The following is a 24,843-nucleotide window of genomic DNA, read 5'->3' on the forward strand; positions in this document are numbered from 1 at the left end:
CCCTGCTGAGCTGGGCCCGAAGCGGAGCCCCCCTCTGAGCGGAAGGGTGCTGGGCACCGTGCTCTGTCCCTCTCCCCCAGGCTGGGCGAGGACCTACAGGGCGGAAAAGCCCAGAGGAAGCTTTGCCTGGGTGCCTGGGGGTCTTTGCTCGGGGAGGTGCTGCTGAGCCCAGCCCCTGCCCGGCTCTGACCCTGGCACCTGGCCCTCCCAGGGAGAGTCCTGTGGCCAGTGCCTTGCTCCTCCAGAGGCCCTGGAAGGGGAACCGGTTGTGGTGTCGGTGCCCGGTGCTCCGGGGGAGAAGGGCGAACCAGGCCTACCCGGCATTGGGACCCCGGGCCGAGCGGTGAGTCGGGGGGAGGGGCGTGTCCGGGGGGCGGAGCCTGAGGGCTGGGCGAGGGGGGGCGGTTGGAGAGATGAGGAGGCATCGGAAGGGGAGGGGGTGGCGGGGCATGGGGGGAGGGGATTGCAAACCTGCCTGATGTACCGGGGGGCCGGGGCCCTGAGGGGCAGTGAAGCTGCTGCGTGAACCGGCAAGGAAATGGTTAACCCTGACTGGCAGGCCCCGCTGCGTGCCAGCATCCTCCCCTGGCCTAGCCGGTGCCTCCGGGGCTGGCTGGGCGCTGGGGGAAGGGCACGGTCCCACCTTCCACTCCCAACGTGGGGTGCTGTCTCCCTGTGAAGGGGGGTCAATGCCCCAGCAGGGGGGGCGCCCAGGTCTCCCTGTGAAGGGGGGGGTCAATGCCCCAGCGGGGGGGGGCCCAGATCTCCCTGTGAAGGGGGGTCAGTGCCCAGCAGTGGGGGGCCCCAGATCTCCCTGTGAAGGGGGGGTCAGTGCCCAGCAGTGGGGGGCCCCAGGCCTCCCTGTAAAGGGGGGTCAGTGCTCAGCAGTGGGGGGGCCCAGGCCTCCCTGTGAAGGGGGGTCAGTGCCCAGCGGGGGGGGCCAGGTCTCCCTGTGAAGGGGGGTCAATGCCCCAGTAGTGGGGGGCCCCAGATCTCCCTGTGAAGGGGGGTCAGTGCCCAGCCGTGGGGGGCCCCAGATCTCCCTGTGAAGGGGGGGGTCAGTGCCCAGCAGTGGGGGGCGCTGGGGAGAGCTGGCTGGAGCCTCCCGACCTGACTGCTTTCTTTCTTCCTCCCGTGTGCGTTTTGTTCCCCAGGGCAAACCCGGGGAGCCCGGCCTGAAGGGACAGAAGGTGAGCAGTGGGCCGAGGTGGGGCGGGCTGCCGGGGATGGGAGGGGGCTTTCTAGACCAGAGGGGGCTCCCCCAGCCCGGCCCCCGGAGCAGCAGAGCTGATTCCGTGGGGGCTTCCTTCGGCCCGGGCTGGCCTGAGAATGCAGCTCCTTGGGGGCTCGCTCGATGGGGCTGCTGGCTCAGGCCTGCCTGTGGAGCACTTGCGCCCAGCCCCAGTGGTGTGGCCCGCCGTGCAGTGTGTGGCAGGGCGGGGGCACTGGAGAGGCCGTCAGTCCCTGCTTCCTAGCTCCTGGCACCCAGCCCTCCAGAGAGCATGGGGCAGAGACCTGGGGGGGCAGGGGGCCGGGAATCATGGGATCCCCTGGGTCACAGCGGCTCTTGTCTCCAGGGCGATGCAGGAAACACGGGCGACCCTGGCACACCGGGCCCAGTGGGGCTGCCAGGCCTTTCGGGGGACCCCGGCATCAAGGGGCCGGCAGGGCCCAAGGGTGAAAAGGTGAGTGCCCCCTGGCCAGTGCAGCCGGGGACCACGCCTCTGCCCAGTTTTTGCCTTCTCGAGGGCTGGCGCTGCCTTGCGGGGCCAGGGTCTCTGCTCCCGGCGGTGCCCGTTGAGAGCCACACGCCTCCTTGGCCATCGCCGGGGCGGGGGGGGGGGGCGAGGCGCCACATGCTGCCCCTGGCGGTCCTGCCCGTGCGGCATCAGTACCAGGCAGAGGCATGGCGCTTTCTGAAGCGGAGGGTAGCAAGTTCAACCCCCCTCCGCCCTAGTCTGAGGAGTGACGGCACCGGGGCGAGGGGAGGTGGTGCCTCCCTGCCTCCCTCCCCAGCGCTGGTCTCCATTTCCTATGTAGCGACCCGCACCGATTTCTCCCCTCTCCGGTGCAGGGAGATGCCTGTGACGTCTGCCCCACCCTCCAGGGGGAGTTCTTGGATGTTGTCGGCGTGCCAGGAAAACCCGGAGCCAAAGGGGACCGTGGCCCGCCGGGCGCGGGCCAGCCAGGGAAACCCGTGAGTGCCCTCCGCCCCGGCGACTCCTCGGTCAGAGACGCTTGCTGGAAGAGCTGAGCTAACGTTTCTCTGGGGGGTGTTTTCCAGGGGAACCCTGGACTCCCTGGGATTCAGGGGCCGCCTGGTCTGAAGGGGCTGCAGGTGAGTGAGGGCACAAGCGGGTTGTGTCCTAGGGGGCTTGCTGAAGGCTGGGGCAGCTCCAGTAACCGGCGTCTGTCATCTCCCTAGGGCGAGCCAGGGCCCCCGGGGACCGGCGCCCAGGGTCTGCAGGTGAGTCTCAGCACTTCCATCAACACCCTCCCCCCGGAAACAGCCTGTCACCCACCGCCCCTGCGCTCTCCAGCCCTGCCTTCCGCCTTCTCTCCAGCACTGCCAGGCTGTGTCGCTGCTCCCACGCCACCCGCCACCCGGCTGCCGCAGCCTCCCTGTCCCCCACCCCCTAAGGCTCCAGCACACCCACCCCCCCAGCGGCCCAGAGAACCTCGGCTGACATGGGCCCAGGGGAGCCAGCTGAGTTCGCTGAGGGTGAACTGCAAAGAATGGGCCAGCGGCTCCCCAGAGCGGGGGGGTTGTTCCAATTCTTAGATGTACCAAGCCAGCACGAAACAGCCTCTAGAATACCCAGAACCCAGCAACACAGGTCCCTCAAGCAACCCAGCCTTCGGCCTCCACCCGGACACCGAGCCAAATACAGTTCTACCGCCCCAGGGGATGGGACACGCCTCCCCGTCAGTGGGCCTGTCGGGCCGTACCCCACGTACACGCCGCTAGCCTGTTCCTGGGAACTCAACTAAAAAGTATGAAAAACTAAGAGAGAGTGAGCCCTGGTTAAAAGATGCACACGGACGGGAGAACCGCTCTGGGGTCACATTCGTAGTCGAGCTGGGGAGTGTTGGACGGGTGGTACCTCCCTGGTCCGGCAACGTCAGGAGCAGAGAATTTTCCAGACCGGGGGGGGTGTCCTCTGCCACTAGCCCTGAGCCAGCTGCCCCTGCCTCTGGCCCCTCTATCTTCCCCCCAGGACAGGGTGTCCACCCTGCTGTCATCGGCCCCCCAGCCCTGGGCTGCCATGGGCATCTGGAGTTCTCCAGCTGCCCTGCCCTGCGCTGCCACGGGTGGCCAGATTGTCCTGGCTCCATGCCACCACAAGCGGCCAGATTTCCCCAGCTTCACGCTGCCCTGCTTCTTCTTCCTCCAGCCCCGTGCTGCCACAAGCTGCTGGAGTTTTCCAGCCTAGTTCCAGCACTCTTTTGTGGCTCAGCCCCTGTGACGGCGCGTTGGGGGTCCCCCGTCTCCTGCACCCCGAAATGGCACAAACAGACTGCACCAGCCGGTGGAATAGAGGGAGTTTATTGCCTCTCCAGGATACAGCACAGCACAGATGGAATCTGGTCACAGAGCTGGGCTGGGATGCCTCAGGCCCCCTTGAGATGGGGGAGACTGGGCCCCTAAACTCCAGCCCCTTCCCCTAGGCTCTCCTCCATCCTCTCAGATAGCCAGCAACTAACTCACTCACTTCCAGCCCTGCCCCCCAGCCAGGGCAGCATCCACCTTCCTTTGTTCCTCTCCATGGGGGGTGTCTGGCCATACTGGTTTGCATAGTGACTCATCCTGTTTTGCTGGGTCGTGGTACCCACGGCAACCAGTGGGGGTTACCCCAGAGCCAGCAGCATAGAAACCAGCCAGGTACCCCCACTACGTCACAGCCCTGCTGCCCCCAGCCGGGCTGCTGGCCCTCCTGTCATTAAGCTCCCGGGCTCTCTGGTCCAGGAGCATCTGTGGACCGGTTGCCATACCACAGAGGGCCGGTTTTCAGAGGTTCAGCCTGTAGCTGCAAAGAGTTCTTCTAGATTGGAGTCCTTAGGTTAGAGTCCAGTGTTGGATTGGGGGGTATCAGCGTACGACTGGGACCTCAGTCCTTCTGGCTTCGGGTTCCCCTGCATGAAGCCTTCAGCAGTTCCGAGATGACAAGATCAAGATGCAGTTTCCTGGCAGCCTCGTGCGCATACGGTCCTGGGCGAGCAATAGGCTTTTGTAAAGAGGAGTCCCCTGGTTTTTGTTTCCCAAGCATTATGGTAATTAACCGAAGGTAATTAATCCACTAAACAGAGTATCACAGACTTTACAGAGACCTAGACAATGAAATTACTTCACCCAAGATTCATTCAAACGTGCCTGTGGCCTTTGATCTCCGACCCCCAGCCATAGTACTAGACAGGAACGGTCTGTTTACATGGCTACGATTTAGCAGGAGACATAAGCAAGCCCACCCCATTAGGTTTGCGTTTCAGTGCCCCACCCTGCCTAGCACCGGATGACGGTACCAGGCTCGGTCTGCGGGTTGACCCTGGGTCAGGTAACCTGCGGGCTGTTTAGCCCTTTCTGGCCAGGGGTCCTCTAGGCATGAGATGTGTTGCAATTCGACAGCAGTGGTAGCAGCCATGGCTTGTGTGGGCCTGTGCTAATCCAATCACGGCACAGCCTTTCTCCTGGGCCGGTGCCAGGCGCTCCCCAAGCGTCCCCGGAACCGCTTCTCCTCTGCCGACTTGGTTTGCAACACCCTCCCACCCCAGCTGCAGCTCACACTGGCCCGCTCCTTTGTCTCTCTCCTGGAGCGCCCGAGGCAGCCAGTGCAGGCCTGCCCAGGAGCCTGCGCTGGGGATAGCTCTGTGTGGAGGAACAGGAACAGGTGTGGCTTGATCCCTGAGGTGCGGAATAACATCTGCTTTGTGGAGGGAGCAGGGAGGGGCCACCCTGCCCCCCCCCCGACACTTTCCGATGGGCCCCTCACTGGCGCCTCTATCTGTGTGCTGAGACATGTCGATGATGTGAGACATAACCAATTCTCCGTGTCTTGTAGGGGGAGCCCGGGGAGAGAGGCCTGCCTGGCACTCCCGTGAGTATGGCTTCATTCCTCCCCAGCCAGTGTCCTGACGTCAGATAAATAGACACCCCCCCACCTGCCCATCCCCCGGGGGTGGGGATGTGGAGACTGGAGACTCCCCCTCCATCAACCATCCCTGCCCACGGACCAGCCCCTGTGGCAAAGGGAGAGGAGTCCGGGGCTGCTTGGGCGGCTGAGAAGAGGTTTTGTTCCATGCAGCATGTTGCGCAGAGACTTACAAATGTGACCAAGTTTTGCTGATGTTTCGGGTCCCTGAGTGGCCCTGTCTATTCTGCCCAGCGTGTCGTATCATTGAGAGATACTTTGTTTATATGTCCTGAAACGGGGCCAGTTTCCCAGTATGGCCCGTAGCGTACGGAGCCTGCTCCCTGCCGTGCTGGGGCACAGCAAGCCAAGAAGCAGGGGTCTTGTGCCGTGTTGCGCACTAGTGGCGCACAGTGCCACGCCGTGCGAGGGGCTACGATGCCAGACACAGCCCTGCGTTGCAGGGGGTCACTCCGGGCTGTGCTACCTGAGGTGCACTGTCTGCTAGGAGGTTGTGGTCACTGACGCCACACGTGCTACTTTGCTGCAGTCGCATGAGATAAGAATTGAGGTTGGGCCATGGACTAGGTGCCTGAGCCTACTACTGCTGCCAGCTAACGAGCTCGCCTGAGATGCTGCACTTGGGTGCCCATGTCCCTTCGAACGCCGGTGGGAGTTGTCAGCTGAACTTCCTTAGTCCTCTTCGCAAGGCCCTGTTAGCCAGCGGCAGTAGTAGACTCCTTAACCTATGACCAGGACCAGCCACTAGAGGGAGCCAAAGACTCCTAAAGTGGGTGGAGTCTGGAGTTCAGGGGCGGGGAAAGCAGAGGGAGTTGCTGATGGCTGTCTCTCTCCCCACAGGGACAACCTGGACCTCGAGGGCCAGCAGGCACCGTGGGAGAGAAAGGTGCCAAGGTGAGCGCCCCCAGCCTGACACTGTGCCCGCGGGGGACGGAGGGGCAGCGGTGCCCCTCCCTGCTCCACAGTCTGCAGGGAAGGATCCCGGGCCGGGAGCTGTTCAGCGTCGGGCAGAGCTCTGGGGCTCAGCCAGGAGTTCCCTGCCTTTGGAGCAGCACTGCCTAGTGGTGACTCGCCCCCAGCCAGCTGCTGAATGGTGCTGGGTACAGCCAAGGGGCAGGCGCTGGTGGGTGGCAGTCTGGCTGGACACAAGGGTGTAGCCAGGGATCTGGCCGGATGGCTGCTAAAGTCCAGCTCCCGAGCCAGTTGGGAACAGGGGGTTCAGGGTGGGGGCTGTGCTCCCCCTGCTGCCCCCAGCCTGAGGGCCCCGGGGCTGCAACTCTGCTGCTGCCTCCGTGCCTGGGCGCGGGCTTGTCTGTGCACACCAGGGGGCAGGGCACGCGCTGAAATTTGAGCCCCTTTGGGAGCCTGGCTGCAGCCTGCGTGCTGCCAGCAGGGGCCGGGCACGCGGGCTGCCTCCCGTCCCAGGAGCTGCCGGCTCCCGCTGCTCTGTGGCTGCCCCGTGCTCCTGACCCACAGCTCCCTCCTGTCAGGCCCCACCAGAGGGGAAGGAAGCGGGCGCCCTGGCACGCGGCCCCGGCGAGAGCCGGAGGAGCGGCAGCAAAAGCCAGCAGGGAGCTAGTGAAAGCGCCGGCAGGGCCCCAGGTGCAAGGGGACAGGACCTGTCGGAAACGTGAAGTTCCTGCCACCGCTGCTCCCCACCCCCCCAGTTCCATCCCTGCCCCTCAGTCCCCCGACCAGCTCTGCCACGGCTCGGTAGTGCAGCCCTGCCGCACCACCCCGCTGGGCCCCTGCAGGGCCCGGGATGGGCTGCGTCCCGCTAGCGGGCGGCGTTGCCCTGCAGTGCCAGCCGTGCTGCTGGTGGGCTCTCCTGGGGCCGCAGGCATTCGGGGCACCCGGGGGCACCGCGATCTAGCGTTCCTAGCGGGGCTGCGCTCTGGGTGGGCAACGGTGACAGAAGCAAGGGACCACTAACTCCTACGGGGGGGGGGGAGGGGGAGCATCCCTCGGGCAGCTCCTGGCACGACGTGTCTCCCAGAGCTCTGGCCGTGGCACGCTCCGTGCCCGCCCTGCAGCTCCGTGGCCAGGGTGGGGCATCGCCAGCAGTGAGGGTCGTTGCCGGTGGCGGCCAGCCCGGCTTCCGCTTTTACGGGCCCCGCTCTGTGCCAGGAACGACCCCTCCTCTCCCCATGACTCGGAAGCCTTTCAGGCGCAGAGTCCGCTGCGGTGCCCTGCAGCTGCCCATGTGTTGTATCATGCAAGCAAGGCAGTAACAAACTTCAGCAGGCCTTTATTTACCCAAGGGGAAACCTCTTTCCAAAGCTGCTGCTGCTCCCCTCTGTAGCTCTCACTCAGCCCTGGCCCATCTCCTCCCCCCTCCTTCCTGTTTCCTGCGCTTTCAGATTCCCAACACCACTGCTCCCAGTTCTAAGCATTACAAGCAGCATCTAAAACACCACGTTCCCTCCTCTCTTAAGAAGCTCTCCCAATTATAAAATAAACATCGTTGTTCTAACCGCAGCAACAAATATGGAACAAGACACTGTACTGTTGGCAGAAATATGACACTGAAAACGCTGTTGCTGGCAGGCAGCCATGTAGTGGAATTTGGTTTTTCCAATAGCACACCAGTTGAAGTTTGGATTCAGTAAGAGGCACGTTTTTAAAGTAATGCAAATAGATGGAATCAGGTAGTATAGACACTGCTGAACCAGTGTCCAACATTCGCTAAATAGGATGTGATTTGCCTGAAGGTGTGGTAGAAACATTTACAGTGCTCCTTATCTTTTCTGGAATATGGGCAGTAGTGATTTTGTCCACACTCAGCACAGTAACATCTGGTATTGTAACTGCATGCACCTGTTGATTGGACTGGCTACTGTGGCAGACCTTCGCAAAATGCCCAATCCTTTGGCAGGGATTGTACTGAGCTACTTTTGCAGGACATCCTGTGTAGCTTGCAAGGTGTTGTGGGGATCCACAGGGGAAGCATGCTTTTGCTGTGCTTTGAATTTGCTGATTCTGAGGTTTTTCATTAGTTTTCCCCTTGTGCAGCCATAGTGGCCTTTTCTGCAAAGGAGTCACAGCCTGGACTAGGCCTCCTGTATCCGTGCTCATTATTTTGGCTTCTGCTATAGCTGACTCAATCTGGGTAGCAATGGTTATTGCTTTTTCCAGGGTGCGTTGTGGTTCTAGAAGCAAGTGTTCTCTTACACGGAGCATGGTTGTTTTCCCAATGAGCTGGTCTCTAGTCATCTCATCTGCCATATTCCCAAAGTCACAAGTTACAATCATAGTGATAGAAATGTAGCCGTGTTAGTCTGGGGTAGTTGAAGCAAAATGCAGGACAATGTAGCACTTTAAAGACTAACAAGATGGTTTATTAGATGATGAGCTTTCGTGGGCCAGACCCACTTCCTCAGATCAAATAGTGGAAGAAAGTAGTCACAACCATATATACCAAAGGATACAATTAAAAAAAATGAACAAATATGAAAAGGACAAATCACAATGCAGAACAGAAGGGGGATGCGGGGGGGTGGGAAGGGGGAGGAAGGAAGGTAAGTGTCTGTGAATTGCTGATATTAAAGGTAGGGAGAGTGGGATGTTTGTGAGTTAATGGTATTACAGGTGATAATTGGGGAAACTGTCTTGGTAATGGGTGAGAAAGTTCAAAGTCTTGTTAAGTCCTTGGTGATAAGTGTCGAATTTTAACATGAATGACAGTTCAGAGGATTCCCTTTCAAGTGCAGATGTAAAAGGTCTTTGTAGCAGAATGCAGGTGGCTAAGTCATTTAGAGAGTGTCCTTTCTGGTTAAAGTGGCAAGAAACTGTTTTCTTTCTTTCACAAAGAGAAAACAGTTTCTTGCCACTTTAACCAGAAAGGACACTCTCTAAATGACTTAGCCACCTGCATTCTGCTACAAAGACCTTTTACATCTGCACTTGAAAGGGAATCCTCTGAACTGTCATTCATGTTAAAATTCGACACTTATCACCAAGGACTTAACAAGACTTTGAACTTTCTCACCCATTACCAAGACAGTTTCCCCAATTATCACCTGTAATACCATTAACTCACAAACATCCCACTCTCCCTACCTTTAATATCAGCAATTCACAGACACTTACCTTCCTTCCTCCCCCTTCCCACCCCCCCGCATCCCCCTTCTGTTCTGCATTGTGATTTGTCCTTTTCATATTTGTTCATTTTTTTTAATTGTATCCTTTGGTATATATGGTTGTGACTACTTTCTTCCACTATTTGATCTGAGGAAGTGGGTCTGGCCCACGAAAGCTCATCATCTAATAAACCATCTTGTTAGTCTTTAAAGTGCTACATTGTCCTGCATTTTGCTTCAAGTTACAATCAGACTCCTCAGAGAAGCAACATACTGCAGTATCGTCTCCCCTGGTTTCTGCTCACGCTGGCGAAATCTGTAGCCATTAGCTACTACATTCACTTTTGGCACAAAAAAGTTCTTTAATGCAGTGAGTGCAGTCTCATATTTATCATCTGCAAGGGGAAAAGTGTAAAATACACGCTGCCCTTCTGCTCCAAGGCAGTGGATTAGCAGAGCGCGCTGTCTTACTTCAGAAATCCCTGTAGCGCTGATGGCAAGCAGATAAGTCTCAAATATATGGATCTAGGTGGTAAAAGCAATTGGAGGCTCACCTGGGCTTTGCAGAAAGGGTGCAGGTGGGTTCAGAGGCAGAAGATCCATCCTCATCGCCAAAATGTTGTATCATGCAAGCAAGGCACTAACAAACTACAACAGGCCTTTATTTACCAAGTGGGTACAACCCACTTCTTCAGATGACTGGAGTATTAAAAGTCCAGTTCCGAAATAGACAGGGGATGGAGTGGAGGGGAGAAGGATGGGGGAAAAGCGAGTGAATTAGAGTGTTCGTGTTACATGAAGCTGATAGAGAAGGTGCAAATATTCTACCAATCCCGAAGGATCGGCCGCGTTACCTCCCAGCCTTAACGAATCCTCCCGATCTTCCCCAGGACACGCCTGCAGCCAATTCTTATTCCCTGAGCAAAAATGCATGAGCAAAGAAAAGAGTCTTGCTCAAAGGCCCCCTCCAGACCGCTAGGGACGCCATGCGGAGGGCAGCTTCATTGCGGAGCTGGGAGCTTTAGCGTTGCCGAGAGCCCCGGCACCAGGTTTGAAGCAGTGACTGGTGAGGTCTCTGGTTGCTCCCCAGCTGCCGGAAGGCTCCAGTGCCCTCGTCAGAGTGCTCCATTGGTATAAGTTCACAGTGCGGAGATCAGAGATCTCGGTTATACCCGGCCCCAACCCTGCCGCTGGCCCAGACGTGACTTTTTTTTCTTTGGCAGGGATCCTCCGGGCTTAAAGGGGCCGAGGGTCCTCCCGGACCTGCGGGCAGGAGCATCACCGGGCCACCAGTAAGTACCCCCGTTCCTGCTGCAGGGCGGGGCCCTATTTGCGCCGTGGTTTCAGGGAGGTGACAGTCACTTGCGGGGGTGTCGGGACCTCGCCCTCATCAGCGTGTTAAACAGAACAGTCTGCCCCACGTGCACAGCTCCCCACCTCGCCCCCGGGTCTTGCACGTTCCCAGACAGCGAGCCTCGGGTGTGGGCCCACTGACCTCCGCCTCTGGCTGCTTGGCTGGTCGGTGGGAAAGGAATCCACTGCAGGTCCACACCTGGGAGGTGGCCTTCGCTCCTCCCCCTGCACTCTGCCACACCTAGGCCTCCCCCGGCAGGGCGAGAAGAGACCAGACCTGGCCGGAAGGGTTATAACGGGGCAGGCAGAGGGGGCTACGGGACACACACAGATGCTGGGATTCTCCCTGGCTCGCCAGGCCCCAGACTGGTTAGCCCAGGTCAGCCCGGGTCTCCGCAAGGCCACACCTGGTGGAAGTGGTCACAGCTGCTGACCCGTAACGGAGTCCAAGCCTTCAGGCTACGTCTACACTGCCAGTTTTTGCGGCAGAAAATATGCTAATGTTGGACTCATTTGCATGAGTCGCGATCTCATTTGCATCTTTTCTGCCCATCTGTTTTTGCGCTGGGCTCTCTGCACAAAAACAAGCAGCGTGGACATTTTCTTTTTGCGCAAAACCCCCTTTTCCCGCAAGATCTCTATGCCTCCCAAAAGGAGGTCTACCGATCCTGCGCAAAAAGGGGTTTTTGCACGAAAAGGAAACGTCCACACGGCTTGTTTTTGTGCTAAAGCCCCTAGCGCAAAAACGGATCCTCAGAAAAGATGCAAATGAGATTGCGACTCATGCAAATGAGTCCCTCATTAGCATATTTTCTGCTGCCAAAACTGGCAGCGTAGTCGTAGCCTCAGAGTCAGTGCAGTACCGGGGACGCAGGCTCAACGCCACGTGTTGCTGGGCATCTCCTTATGCGCGCTCAGGGCTTCGGATGATGGACTTTCCTCAAGCAGGATGCAGGTGTCATCTCCTACTCAGAGCGGAGGGGAGGGAGGGCAGGACTCCTGGGTTCTGTTCCCTAATCAGCCAGGCACTACTAGGACGATGGCGACGCCGGCTTCCCCGTCTCTAAGGCAGGAGTGATGCTTCGCCTTGCTCACACTTCTGCGGTTTTGTCTCCCCCCAGGGCCGCGAAGGGCAGCGGGGAATGCCGGGGGTGCCCGGAGCCAGCGGGTTGACGGTACGTAAGATGCAGCCTTGCGTCTGCCGGAGGGGGGGTGTCTCGCTCTGGGAGACTCGCTGACACCACCAGGGTAGAATTGGGCTGCGCTGGGCATTCATTCCCTGGAGATCAGACAAGGCAGCAGCACCCGCCAACTGGCTGTGCCCCCCCGCCCCCCGGTGCCCCCCGACAGGCCTCGCCCCACGCGACCTTCCGTGGCGTCCCCGCGCACCGGCGCCGCCTCGGAACGTCGGGCCCGGTGACGCTGCTGGAGACGCCGAGCCGGCCCCTGGGCCGGCGCGAACCAGCCAGGCTCCGCTGGCCGTGACGGAGACGTGCCGATTCACGCCGGCCGAGGAGCCGGCCCTTTGGGAAGGGCCGCGTCTTTGACAGTGTTTTGCGCTTTGATGCAGGCGGCCTCCATGTCGGGAGAGGCGGGAGCAAGCTCCTTCCCTCGCCCGGAGGGCTCCCTGCCTCTGATTCAACCCTGGTGACAGAGAAGTGGACGGATACCTTGTTAAACGAGGTAATTCTCTCTCCATGTCACCTCCATCACCTTGGTGTCCATCACCCGCACCCATCCCTTCGCCAGCCGCCCACGGGGGCCTCATTTGCCTAAAGAAAAGAATTGTTGATTGGGGGAGGGTGGGAATGGATGGACCCCCAATTTTCCTGCTGGACTAGCTCTCCTCCCCGGGACCTGATCCCTTGGCTATCCTGCTGGGCTACAGGATCTGTGCCTCAGTTTCCCTCCTGTGCAGAGGGGAGAACAGATTTCCCTCTCTCGTGGGGCTGCGTGAGGCTGAACGGGCTGGGGGGCTCCGGTGCTGTGGTGGTGGGGGCCAGCGGAAGACCTCCGCTAGATAGAAGTTTGGGCTAGAGAGCTGCCCTTCAGTTACATCCCCTCCCGGGGGCACGAACACAGGAGGGGTCCCTAGGAAAGCTCCGCCCCCATGCCGGGCATCTCTGGATTTCACTGGGAACTCGGCCGTCATTGCCTGGGGAGCTGGGAAAGAGACGCTGCCCATTGATTCTCGCCAGGCCCCCAAAATGTAGCTGTAAGACAGGGGAGGAAAATAACCCATGTTCCTTCATTCGGTGAAACCGGGGATTGTCCCTCGTTTTATCCCGTGTGGTGCTGGATCCTACACGCCGCAGCACGGTGATCCAGCCAGAAGGCAATGAAGCAGACTGCTCTGGCTTTGCCCCAGGGGCATTAGCCATGTGGCCTGTTGGGGAGGCAGGGGGCATGGGTCCGGGAGACAGGGGGACCAGGGTTCTGTGGACTCCTCCATAGGAACCTTTCCATCAATGTCCATGAGCTTCAGATCAGGTCCCTGATGAGCTTCGCCCCCTGCTGGTACTGTCCCTTGTAAAGTGGCTGGCCGGTAGGTGTCCTGGAGTGTTGGAAGCCCGGAGGGAAACACGCTGGAAGCAGCAAGGAGTGGATTTGAGGGTGGGAGGGCTTCCCTCTACATTCTCTCCAGCATGCTCAGTAACAGAGGTGGCATTTTCCTGGCTTGGCTGGAGTCCTTTTAACTCTTGAAGTCCAGCAGCAGTTACGCTCCTTCCCGCCTGCTGTCTGGGTTCTACAATCATCGGTTACGTCTACACTGGAGGCTTCTTGCACAAGAGCACGTCCACACTGCAAAAGCACGTCAGAAAAGCGATGCGCCTTGGCGCAAGAGAGCTGTCATGGCTCCTTCCCCACTCTGGCACGATAAATGCAGAAGTGGGGTCCAGCAAAAGTACCCCCAAACCTTATCTACCAGGCTTTGGTATAAAACTTCCCTCCAAAATCTTAAAGCCCTAGATTTTGGGGATAAAATCCACTCCCACCACCCAACGAATGCTAAAGAAACCAGGGAGAGACTACTTGGGAAATCTCATCCCTAAAGTACAAACCAGGACACAAAAATGAACCGATACCAGGTTAATAAAAAGAAAAGAGAAAGAACTTTTATTATCACCACAATATTCCTGTTGCCCGTTGTCATCAAGTCCAGCCTCCTGCCCAAACCAGGACCAACCTCAACTCAATCATCCCAGCCAGGGCTTTGTCAAGCCAGGACTTAAAAACCTCTAGGGATGGAGATTCCACCCCCTCCCTAGGGAACCCAGCCCAGAGCTTCCCCACCCTCCTGGTAATTTTTTTTTCCCTAATATCCAGCCTAGACCTCCCCCTCTGCAACTTGAGCCCATTGTTCCTTGTTCTGCCATCTGTCCCCACTGAGAACAGCCTCTCTCCATCCTCCTTGGAACGCCCCTTCAGGGAGTTGAAGGCTGCTCTCAAATCCCCCCTCACTCTTCTCCTCTGCAGACTTAACAAACCCAAATCCCTCAGTCTCTCCTCGTAGGTCATGTGCTCCAACCCCTGCATCATTTTCGTTGCCCTCCACTGGACCCTCTCCAATGCGTCCACACCCTTTCTATAGTGGGGGGCCCAGAACTGGACGCAATACTCCAGATGTGGCCTCACCATTGCCAAATAAAGGGGAGTAATCACTTCTCTAGATCTGCTGGAAAAGCTCCTCCTAATGCAACCTAGCCATTGTGAGCAATCTAGGCCATGAATGGAGCCCTTTCTCCTGCCCACAGGCAGAGGGGAGATGTGGGGGGCGGGGGGGGCAAAGGTCATATGCCTCTCCCCATCCTGGGAGGGCCCAGTTTGACTGTGGAATGTGGTGAGTCAAACTCCCACCCTTGGGACAGGGCCTTTGAGTCAGAGTGATCAAGATAACAAAAGGTCATTAAATGACCCTAAAGCAGTGTTTCTCAACCTTTTTTTTATCATGTACCTACAGTTTTCAGACACAATTTTTTTTCTACCATTGCAACACATTTGTTTAACCAACTTAATCATAGCTGGGCGGGCGATTCAATGTTTGGGTGTAAAAAGTACCAAACTAAAGCGCTGTGAAACTTAAAACAAAAATTCAGTTTTCTCCAATTTTCAGTGGTGTTGACGTAACCCCCCGACTTCTCGAGTACCCCTCAGGGTACGCGTACCATGGGTTGAGAAACGCTGCCCTAACGCATTGCCAGGCACTCCAGTGAAAAGATAAAGAAGAGGTAGGAAGGGAAAGAAGCCAATAGACGTGTCCCCAGGAGTTTATACTGGTCTGGGACCAGAGCTGTTCAGCATATTCATAAAGAATCTGCAAAAAGGGGTAATCGGCGAGGGGGGCGACGTTTGCACATGATATAAAGTTTCAGCGAGGTAGCCCCGTGAGCCTGTTTCAGCAAAAACAAGGAGTCCAGTGACATTTTAAAAACGAACAAATGTATGGCAGTATTAGAGGTTTTGTGAGCTACAACACACTTCCTTGGAGGAGTGAAAGAAAGAAAGAAGAGATCCAGATGGTTAAGTCCAAAGGGGACTGCAAAGGGATCTCTCAAAACTTGGGGGCTTGGCAACAAAAAACTACACATGGCAAAAGAGCCTCCCAGCTATCCATCCAGAATGATGGTGCCTAAATTAGCTGCCACTCACCAAGGAAGAGATCTTGGAGTCATTTACGTAAGAATCCTCCCTATGCCTGTATCAACCAGAACTGATTCTCCTGCTTCAGAAGACTTAAAAATGATCTGCAGTCACCAATGGGATGGACTCAGCGGAAGCCCGTGGCTGCCCTTAATGTGCAGGCCACCTGGGTAAAGCCCCCCCTTTAGCTGGTGCCCCCCTTTGCGTCCCTCCCAGTAGACATCCGCTCCTGCCGCCTGTTCACCGTGGGTTATTGCTGGCGTAGGAATGGTCACCTACACCACATGTCATTGTTTCTGATTGGAGGACTGGAGGTTTGGGAAGAGGAGACAGGCCAATAGCAGATGCTTTCCTGAATGTGGGGGTTTGTGCCAAGAGCAGGTGTGCCCCAGATGCTCACACCAACACAGACTTGTTTGCACAAGTGCTGGTGAACAGTGAGGTAGGGGCACAAGCACAGCAGACGTGAACATCTGTTCCCAGGCTGAATGGGTGACGGCAGACCCTGCCCAGCACTGCTCCGGTTCCGAGACCCCGATGGAACCAGCAAGGCATGTTCTTGCCCTTGACCCACGTGGCGTTGCCTTCTAACACGTCTCTCTTGGCTTCTTCCCGGCAGGGCGAGAAGGGGACCCGGGGTGAGAAGGTGAGCTGGTTTCTTCTCCATCCCTGATGGCCGACAGCTCCCTGGGGGCTGAGTCTGTGCTGGCAGCCTGCGGCGGAGGCTGCGGCCGATCGGCCCCGCGGCCCCCTATGCAGCGTCGGCTCGCTGCTGGGCACTTGGGCTTTCAGCCAAGCCGTGGACGAGGGGTTTGTCCTGCCCCTGGCATTGATCCCCTCGCTCCTCAGGGTAGGGACGTCCCCTCCCTCCATGCTGACTGGAGAGACCAAGCTGTGAGGTGTCTCTGTGCACCAGGGCCCACACCCCAGTCACTTGGGACTTAGTCCCCTGCGGGCCCAAGCCAGGGGGCTCCCAGCACCCACCGCCCTGCCCCCTGCTGGCTGCCAGAATCCACCGCCCTGCCCCCTGCTGGCTGCCAGAATCCACCGCCCTGCCCCCTGCTGGCTGCCAGAATCCACTGCCCTGCCCGCTGCTGGCTGCCAGAATCCACTGCCCTGCCCCCTGCTGGCTGCCAGAATCCACCGCCCTGCTCCCTGCTGGCTGCCAACACCCACCACCCTGCCCCCTGCTGGCTGCCAGAATCCACCGCCCTGCTCCCTGCTGGCTGCCAGAATCCACTGCCCTGCCCCCTGCTGGCTGCCAGAATCCACTGCCCTGCCCCCTGCTGGCTGCCAGTATCCACTGCCCTGCCCCCTGCTGGCTGCCAGAATCCACCACACTGCCCCCTGCTGGCTGCCAGAATCCACCGCCCTGCCCCTTCCTGGCTGCCAACACCCACTGCCCTGCCCCCTGCTAGCTGCCAGAATCCACCACCCTGCCCCCTGCTGGCTGCCAGAATCCACCACCCTGCCCCCTGCTGGCTGCCAACACCCACTGCCCTGACCCCTCCTGGCTGCCAACACCCACTGCCCTGCCCCCTGCTGGCTGCCAGAATCCACTGCCCTGCTCCCTGCTGGCTGCCAACACCCACCACCCTGCCCCCTGCTGGCTGCCAGTATCCACTGCCCTGCTGGCTGCCAGTATCCACTGCCCTGCCCCCTGCTGGCTGCCAACACCCACCGCCCTGCCCCCTGCTGGCTGCCAACACCCACTGGCCTGCCCCCACCTGGCTGCCAACACCCACCGCCCTGCCCCCTGCTGGCTGCCAGTATCCACTGCCCTGCCCCCTGCTGGCTGCCAGTATCCACCGCCCTGCCCTCTGCTGGCTGCCAGTATCCACCGCCCTGCCCCCTGCTGGCTGCCAGCTTCAACTGTCCTGCCCCCTGCTGGGTCCCAACAGCGACTGTCGTACCCCACACTGGCCCCTCACCAGGGGACCCTAAGCACCCGCTGGCTCCCAGCACCCACTGCCCTGCCTCCCCATTGGCCCCTAGCCAGGGTCCCCCCCCAGTGTTGATTGTTTTTGTGTTTTCAGGGGGACCCCGGCGAATGCACCTGCCAGCCTGGGCCCCGCGTGGACCCCAACTACTCAGGGATGCCGGTAAGCCCTGAGTCTGCCTATTCCTGGCCAGGGGGGCTCCTTCTTCACCTGGATGCTGTCAAGGGCAGGCCACCTGCCTCCCCTCCTATGCTGCCCGCCGCTGCTGCTTTCCTGCTCCGGTGGCTGGGCGGATGGAGCCAGGATGCCTGGGCCCTGCTTTGCCTTCGCTAAACGCTCTCCCCTTCTCTTGGACCCGTAGGGAGCCCCAGGACTGTGGATCGGGACCTCCTGGCAGCCTCAGCCTGGCCCGCAGGTGTGTGCGCTTCCCTCTGCCGCCTGCGCCTGCCCCATCCGCTCGCCCCGCCCCGCCCTAACGGCCCCTCTCTCTTTGTCTTGGGATGTTGCAGGGTCCGCCAGGTGCCCCAGGACCGCCAGGCCCCCCAGGAGCTCCGGGGAGGCAGGTGAGTGAGGGAGAGGAGGGTGGGGTGGGCTCTCTATTGCAGGATGCAAGTCGAGGCCCCGATCCGGCTCCCCGGGGCGCTGATGGAGAAGCTGCAGACGCCTGGCTGTGCATGCGTGTGCGTGACCCCCCCAAGGCTCTCGGGGAGCCCAGCTCGGCATCTGAACGGCCAGGCTTCGGCTCATCGCCCCACAAGCCGCCAGCAGGGGGTCCCATAAGCCTGCCGCCAGCCCTTTGGGGCTATCCCTAGCCCTGGATCTCTCCAGGATCCCTGCATTGGCAGGAGCCGGGGAACATTAACGATCCCCCCACACACACACCAAGGCTCATGAGCCAGCCTGGCCGTGGGCTGTCTCGCTAGCGCTGCTCATCACGTCTTTATGGGATGCTTTCTTGTCGGTGGTTGAAAGGACGCCCGTGTGCTGGGCCTGCCAGCTCGGCCATGCGGCTGACCGCTGAGAGGCCTGGCTCGGCCACCCCAACGAGGCCCAAAGTAGCCTCCAGCCAGCTCAGAGGGGAGCTGAGTCTGTGTCGCTGTCCGGCGCTTGGTATTTCACGCCCAAGGGAGGCCTTGCCCTCTTCCATGTGAATCCTTCAGCCTTAACGAGACGGTTCCCTGGCCCTGGGGCTGGAGCTGCGATCGACGAGGGAGCCCAGCCACTGGCCTGGCACCGTTGTCTGGTCTAAACGTTTCATTGGTGTTACTGGCATGCGTGCCGCGCAGGGAACCGCATCTTAGTGCAGTGCCACGGCCCAGCCAGCAGGGGGCAGGCAAGGGGAAAACAATGTTGTAGGACCCACCAAAAAGAAGAGTATTATTTCTTGATGGCAAAATGGTGCATTTTAAAAACCCTCCCCAGTCCCGCAGCTTTCAGTCCCTGTGCAAGCGCTGGTCCTGTTAAAGTCAGTGAAGGTTTTGCTTCAGCCAGGCCCCAAGGCTACGGTGATGGGCACTTGAGAACTGGGGAGCCCTGCTGTATTTGTGCCGTAGTGATTAGTTTCTGAAAAAATCCCCCCTCCACAGTGAGGTCTAGAGGGTAGAGCCCTAGGCAGGGAGCTAGGAGATCTAGGTTCTGTTCTGCTGCTGGCCAGCTGTGTGACTTCAGTCACATCACTTTTGGTTTTCCGTGCCTCAGTTTCCCCCGCGTGTAAAACAGGGAGAACGATCCTGCCCCATAGGAGAGCTGAGTGTGCCGGTTATCAGATCACAGCGCCTTTAAGGCAGAACCACGTGTGGGCCCTGCGTGGAGTTTGGAAGCAGGGCAAAGCGTTTACTCTAGCAGCACGAGGTGGAGGAGAGACACGGTGAGAGCAGGAGCAGGCAGCAGGGCGTGGAGAAGGCTATGCAGAAGGATTTGAATATTCAAGCTCTCTCCTTGGCTTTAGGGCATCCCAGGACACAATGGTTTGCCAGGACTGCCTGGGCCAGCAGGAGATGTGGTAGGTACAGGAACTGATGTGTCCGTGTCTCCGTCTGCCCCAGGTGTGTGCTTAGTGCTTTTTCGCCATTAGCTCTTGCCGAGCTATTTCCCTAGCGCCTAAGTCTTCCCGGGCAGAGCACATGTGAGCGTACAGCCTCTTACCCATCATGCTTTTCACTGCTTTGGCAGTCGCCCTGAGCGAGATGAGTCTGCAGCGGTCAGGCCTGGTTTCCAGGGGGTACCCTCTCTTTCTCTGTGTGTCTGTTGCAGGGGCCGCTCGCTGTCGTCGCGGAGCGGAACATCGAGGTGCTCAAGGTAAGAGCGCTGGGGAGCAAAGGCAGCTAGAGCTGCAGATGGCCTCTTATAGAATCACAGAATCCTAGAAGTGGAAGGGACCTCGAGAGGACATCAAGTCCAGTCCCCTGCCCTCGCGGCAGGACCAAGCACCGTCTAGACCATCCCTGATAGATGTCTGTCCAACCTGCTCTTAAATCTCTCTGGAGATGGAGATTCCACAACCTCCCTGGGCAATTTAGTCCAGTGTTTCGCCGCCCTGACAGTTAAGAAGTTTTTCCTAATGTCCCACCTAAACTGCAATTTAAGCCCATTGCTTCTTGTCCCGTCCTCAGAGGCCAAGGAGAACAATGTTTCTCCCTCCTCCTTGGAACACCCTTTTAGCTACTGAAAGCTGCTCTCGTCCGCTCTCTGTCTTCTCTTTTCCAGACTAAACAAACCCGATTCTTTCAGTCTTCCCTCTTCGCTCATGTGTTCTAGACCTTGAATCATTCTTGTTGCTCTTCTCTGGACCTTCTCCAATTTCTCCACCTCTTTCCTGAAACGCGGGGCCCAGAACTGGACACAAGACTCCAGCTGAGGCCTAATCAGCGCAGAGCAGAGCGGGAGAACGACGTCTCGAGTCTTGCTCACCGCACTCCTGTGAATGGCTCCCAGAATGACATTTGCCTTTTTTGCAACAGCGTCCCACTGCTGACTTTTATTTAGTGTGTGCCCCACTGGGACCCCACATCTTTCCACATCCGAGACTGAGGCAAGCCCCTGGCCAACAGGGTCTCAGGTACCTTGCCGTTGGCCCCTAGACAGGCCGTTGCCCCTCCTTTGGAAGCATCCAGTGCGGGGCACTGTCAGAGCCGCAGGGAGCCAGTTCTGATCCACTTACTGCAACGGCCGGGAGCAGAGGGCTGTCGCAGTCCCGTGGGCTGGTCAGTAGAGGGCGACGCAGTCCCCCCCTCATAAGCTCCATGGGGTGGGGCTGTTGCAGCGCGCTGCCTGTGCAGCACCTAACACCGCGGGGCCCCGATCTCTGCTGGGCCCCGTGGCCCCGCTGTGATAGGAACAGCAGCCAGTGTGCTAAGCCGGCGCGTCCCAGCCGGACGCTGGGGGATCCCCCCTCATGCGACCCCTCCTCTCTCCCCAGAACATCTGCGGGGACTGTGCCCAGGTGCAGCCCAGCTCCCACACGCCCAGCGGAGTCAAAGGGGAGAAGGGCGACCAGGGCATGCCCGGTGTCCCCGGCATAGACAACTGCGCGCGGGTGAGTACCCTGCCGCCGCCTCCCGTGGCCAGCGTGTGGGAATTCCCCGCGCTCCGGGGGGGACCCCAACACTGGGGAAGCTCCGTGCCTCAGTGGCAGCCGCTCCGGGGGGGACCCCAACACTGGGGAAGCTCCGTGCCTCAGTGGCAGCCGCTCCGGGGGGGGACCCCAACACCGGGGAAGCTCCGTGCCTCAGTGGCAGCCGCTCCGGGGGGGGACCCCAACACCGGGGAAGCTCCGTGCCTCAGTGGCAGCCGCTCCAGCGTGTCCCAGAGAGAGTGCCCGGGGTGCACTGCACACACCCGTGAGTGCAATGGCACTACCCCATGGACGCCCACCCGGCGGCACGGCCCCGCACTCCCCGGCGTGCCCACGGCTCCTGCTTACACGTGCTCTTAACCCCCGCTTGGGGGTGTGCCTGGGCCCATAGTGCCAGTCTGTGCCCAGTAACCCCTCGCACGGCCCTGGCCCGGTGCAGCTCTTGGCTTATGCCTCTTTCACTCCCCAGGCCCGGTTCTCCCTTGCACTGCCCATTGTGCCACCCTCAGCCCCCGTGCAAGGCGGGCACACTCTGAAGGGGGGTGGCTGATGCCGACCCTTGGCTCACTTGGCACTAGGGCCGTGGGGCACAAGGGCACAGGGGTGGAGACTCACACGTCTGGCTTCCATGTGGGCTGGGCGGGGGGGCCTAGACCCAATGATGCTGGGTCCCTTTCCTGTGCCTCCTCGGGGGTCACTGCCAGCCCCACTGCGCCTCTTCCCCGGTGAAGGCCGGAATATGGAGCAAAACCCAGCGGGAATAAACCCTCGGCCTCTCCTCCTCTTCCAGTGCTTTGCTCAGTTCCCGAGAGCGGAGGAGCCCCGGGTGAGTAGAACCCCCTGCGCTCGGGGCTGGTTGTGGGTGGGGTGAGGGGACTCTGCTCCCTGGTGTCTAAGAACCCCCCCCCCCCCGAGGACTCCCCGCCTCGGCCGCCTCACGACAGGGCGGGGGGTCAGCATGGGGCACTCCCCTGCCCAGTGCATGTGTAAGGGGCAGGTACGTTCCTCGTTTGCCCAGTGCCACATGGGCAGCGGTTCCCCGAGCACGGCCAGGCTCCAGGGCAGTTTCACAGCCCCCTGGGGCAGCCAGGGGTTTCCAGGGGCGTGGGACGTTGCTGGATTCACAGGGCGGCTTGTTGAGCTTCACGGCCTGGAGGGGGGGGCCTTGAGCTGAAACGTCTCCTGAAATGGGTCTCGTCTTTCCCCCCAGGGCGACCAAGCAGAGAGCAACGGTGACTGTGCCGGAGGGCCTGGGCTGCCGGGGATCCCAGGCTTACCCGGAGAGAGAGGGGAGCAGGTGTGTCCAGCGTCTGCGCCAGGACCATGGGATGGCGGGTTCCCCCCGGGCTTTGGCCTTTGCCAGCTGCAGCTCATGGGCGGCATTTCTCGCTGTGGATGGAGGTTGTCATCCTGGGACGTGGCCCCTAGACATCACCCCTCCCCCCCAGCATCCGCTGCTTCCCGCCCCTCACCGCATCCCTGCAGGAAGGGCTCGGGGCACCGGGCAATCCTTGAAAATCCTCCAGCCAGCGCCAGCCCCTGCCCGGGCCCAGAGGGGAGCTGTGCAGCTCCGGCTCCGCAGGGACCGGCTCCGTTCAGTCTCCCTCCTTGCGCTGTGCTCTGTTCCCTTCTCTCATCGCCACCGTGGCCGGGGGCTCCGGCTGCTTGTCACGTGACTTTGGGGATGGAGCTGAGGAGCTCCTGTGACGTCGTGTCGGGGTCCCCCGCCTCCTGCACCCCGTAGTGGCACGAACAGACTCCGCCAGCCAGTAGAACAGAGGGAGTTTATTGCTTCTCCAGGAGACAGCCCAGCACAGATGGAATCCGGTCACAGGGCCAGGCCTGTGATGCCTCAGCCCCCCTTGAGATGGGGGAGGCTGGGCCCCTAAATCCCAGCCCCCTTGCTCAGGCTGCTTCCTCCATGATCCCAGACAGAAACTAAAAAACTCTCCTCCAGCCCTGCCCCCCAGCCAGGTGCTGGTCTCTGCCCTCCTCCCTTTGTCTCTCCCTGGGGGGCTGAGCCTGGGTGTCTGGGTTAACTCACATTTGGGAGAGTCAGTGAGAATCTCCCATCCCAGCGCAGGGGGGCCCCGGGTCACAGAGCAGACAGCCCCCCCCCCACTAACAAGCTGCTAACTCTGTGCCGATCTCTTTGTAGGGCCCACCAGGGTCGAGGGGATCCCCAGGCCCCACCGGACCAGCGGTAAGTTACCCTGGCAACGAACGTACGTGTGTAGGTAGGGCGGGGTGCTGCCCCTTGGGGTGGGGCAGCTGTGCTCTGAAGGCGCCGCGCACACCCTCTGCGGAAGAGTTCCCTGGCGCTCCCTCGGGGTTGCCACGGCCCGGGGCTATGGGAACTTGCTGCTGCTCTACAGCCTCTCCCAAGATCCCAGGCTGAAATCCTGGCCCAGCGCCCGGGCTGGGAATGGCTGAGCACGGCCGAATGGCATTTGGAAGCAGCGCGAAGGCCACGTGTTCTGCCAACCTACGTCCCAGCCCTGAGGCCATGGTGAGGGGTGGAGGAAGGGAAGCGCTTCTGGACAGAGCTGCCTTCTCCAGAGGGGGGCGAAGGTGGCACGGATGCTGAAGGCAGGGGGAGTCCGCAGAGCCGGTCCCGAGACCAGAAGAGGAGACACGTCCCGCTTGGAACAAGAGACTGACGCGAGCCGGTGTCCTGGAATACCTAGCCCCTCGGCTTCCCTTCCCAGGGTCCCGTCCCCACTGCCCCAGGCCTCCCCCCGCCCGCCTCCTGACTGTGATTTCCAAGGTGTGATCTCACTGTTTCTTCCCTTAGGGCCCTCCAGGTTTTCCTGGAACGCCTGGCGCACCCGGATTGCCTGTAAGAACCCAGCACGGCACGTGCTCTGTGCGGTCCTTTGTCGCTCATGCTTGTTTGGTTTTGTCTGCCTCCATTACTCTCCTCTGGGCGCTGCGCCCGGTCACCCAGCCAGGCCCTGCGCACACCGATTCCCTGCACTAGACTCCTCCGGGCCCCAGGAGGAAAAGCCCCTCGCCAGTTTCATCTGTGCCCTGCCCAGGGGCTTCTTATTGCCTCTGCAGCCCTCCTGTCCCCATCTCTCCTTGCAGCTCCTCTCCCTCCGGGTGGCTCTGATCTGCCTCCCATTTGTGTGGGAGCAAATCGTAACTCCATTGAGCTCGGTGGAGCCAGCTTCTCCGCTGGTGCAAATCTGCCCTCGCAGCTCAGGCTTGGGACTTGGGAACCCTGCGGTCATGCCCTGCCTCTGCCCCTCTTGCGGGGTGATGCTGGAATCTCTCTGGGCCTCCGCTCCCCATCTGTAAAATGGGCGCAGTTCTTCCTTTCTCTCCCCCATTTGGCGGTTTCCACTGTGAGCTCTTTGGGGCCCGCGCTGCCTCTCACTGTCTGGGCAGCCCCCGGCACAATGGGGCCTTTGATCCCAGCTGGGGCTTGGAGCTGCTACTGCAATCCCTGGGTAAGCCCAGTGGTGCTGCACCGAGCCGGGGTGTGACCCTGCTGCTGGCTGCGTGCTCAGTCTCCGTGTGGAGCCGGCTGCCATGCGCTGGGTGTGCCGGTCCGGGGCCCCGTGGTGCTCAGCTCAGACTCAATCGAGAAAAAAAACGGAATCGACGCCTCTGTTTTCCCTCTGTCTCTCGTCTGCTCTTCCTCCTGCCTCCGCTCCGGCTGAGCATGCAGGATCTCCGTCAGCAGTGCCCCGTCACGAATGATCCCCACCCAAAACCCCTCCTGCAGAGGCAGGCGTGAGAGAGGGCACCTGGATTGTGTGGTTTTTTCCTCCCATCACCCCTACGTCATTCATGTCCTAATCTCCTATCTGGCATCTCCCGCTACTGTCACCGTAACCCCACGGTCTGTGTGTGTCATCGCTACGCAGTGTTCACCTCCTCGCTGGTGTGTTCAGTGCCTCGGCAGCATCACCTTCCACCACGTAGGCGCCATGTAACCGAAACTAACCCCCATCCTCGTCGCTCCGTGTTGTGCCCGGTTCACTTGGGGTCTGGGGTTTACCTCCTTGGCCCCTCCCACTCCGGGACGGCCAGCGAGAGGCGCACGTGGGTTTCTCGCCCATCCCATCCAGCGCACACACTCGTACGTGGCCTGCGGAGACGTG

At 59.9% G+C, this 24,843-nt stretch overlaps 1 protein-coding gene across 8 annotated transcripts in view; it reads left to right on the plus strand.

The window, feature by feature from the left end:
• The window catches only part of COL16A1 (collagen type XVI alpha 1 chain), a 100,085-nt gene that overhangs the window by 56,262 nt on the left and 18,980 nt on the right, over nucleotides 1-24,843 (plus strand). For 4 of the 8 annotated variants that reach the window (XM_075908929.1, XM_075908930.1, XM_075908922.1 and 1 more), the window contains 21 exons: nucleotides 212-343; nucleotides 1,155-1,190; nucleotides 1,578-1,685; nucleotides 2,075-2,197; nucleotides 2,285-2,338; nucleotides 2,426-2,467; nucleotides 5,058-5,093; nucleotides 5,988-6,041; nucleotides 10,450-10,518; nucleotides 11,701-11,754; nucleotides 15,840-15,866; nucleotides 17,257-17,322; nucleotides 17,522-17,575; nucleotides 17,670-17,723; nucleotides 19,109-19,162; nucleotides 19,414-19,458; nucleotides 20,579-20,695; nucleotides 21,525-21,560; nucleotides 21,945-22,031; nucleotides 22,893-22,937; nucleotides 23,529-23,573. In XM_075908929.1, coding sequence (XP_075765044.1) covers nucleotides 212-343; nucleotides 1,155-1,190; nucleotides 1,578-1,685; nucleotides 2,075-2,197; nucleotides 2,285-2,338; nucleotides 2,426-2,467; nucleotides 5,058-5,093; nucleotides 5,988-6,041; nucleotides 10,450-10,518; nucleotides 11,701-11,754; nucleotides 15,840-15,866; nucleotides 17,257-17,322; nucleotides 17,522-17,575; nucleotides 17,670-17,723; nucleotides 19,109-19,162; nucleotides 19,414-19,458; nucleotides 20,579-20,695; nucleotides 21,525-21,560; nucleotides 21,945-22,031; nucleotides 22,893-22,937; nucleotides 23,529-23,573 — 1,338 coding nt within the window. The remainder of the gene's footprint in view (nucleotides 1-211; nucleotides 344-1,154; nucleotides 1,191-1,577; nucleotides 1,686-2,074; nucleotides 2,198-2,284; nucleotides 2,339-2,425; nucleotides 2,468-5,057; nucleotides 5,094-5,987; nucleotides 6,042-10,449; nucleotides 10,519-11,700; nucleotides 11,755-15,839; nucleotides 15,867-17,256; nucleotides 17,323-17,521; nucleotides 17,576-17,669; nucleotides 17,724-19,108; nucleotides 19,163-19,413; nucleotides 19,459-20,578; nucleotides 20,696-21,524; nucleotides 21,561-21,944; nucleotides 22,032-22,892; nucleotides 22,938-23,528; nucleotides 23,574-24,843) is intronic. The other 4 variants (XM_075908923.1, XM_075908924.1, XM_075908925.1 and 1 more) reach the window with 4 other exon arrangements.

This window comes from Pelodiscus sinensis, chromosome 25 (assembly GCF_049634645.1).
Source record: "Pelodiscus sinensis isolate JC-2024 chromosome 25, ASM4963464v1, whole genome shotgun sequence".
Taxonomy (NCBI): domain Eukaryota; kingdom Metazoa; phylum Chordata; order Testudines; family Trionychidae; genus Pelodiscus; species Pelodiscus sinensis.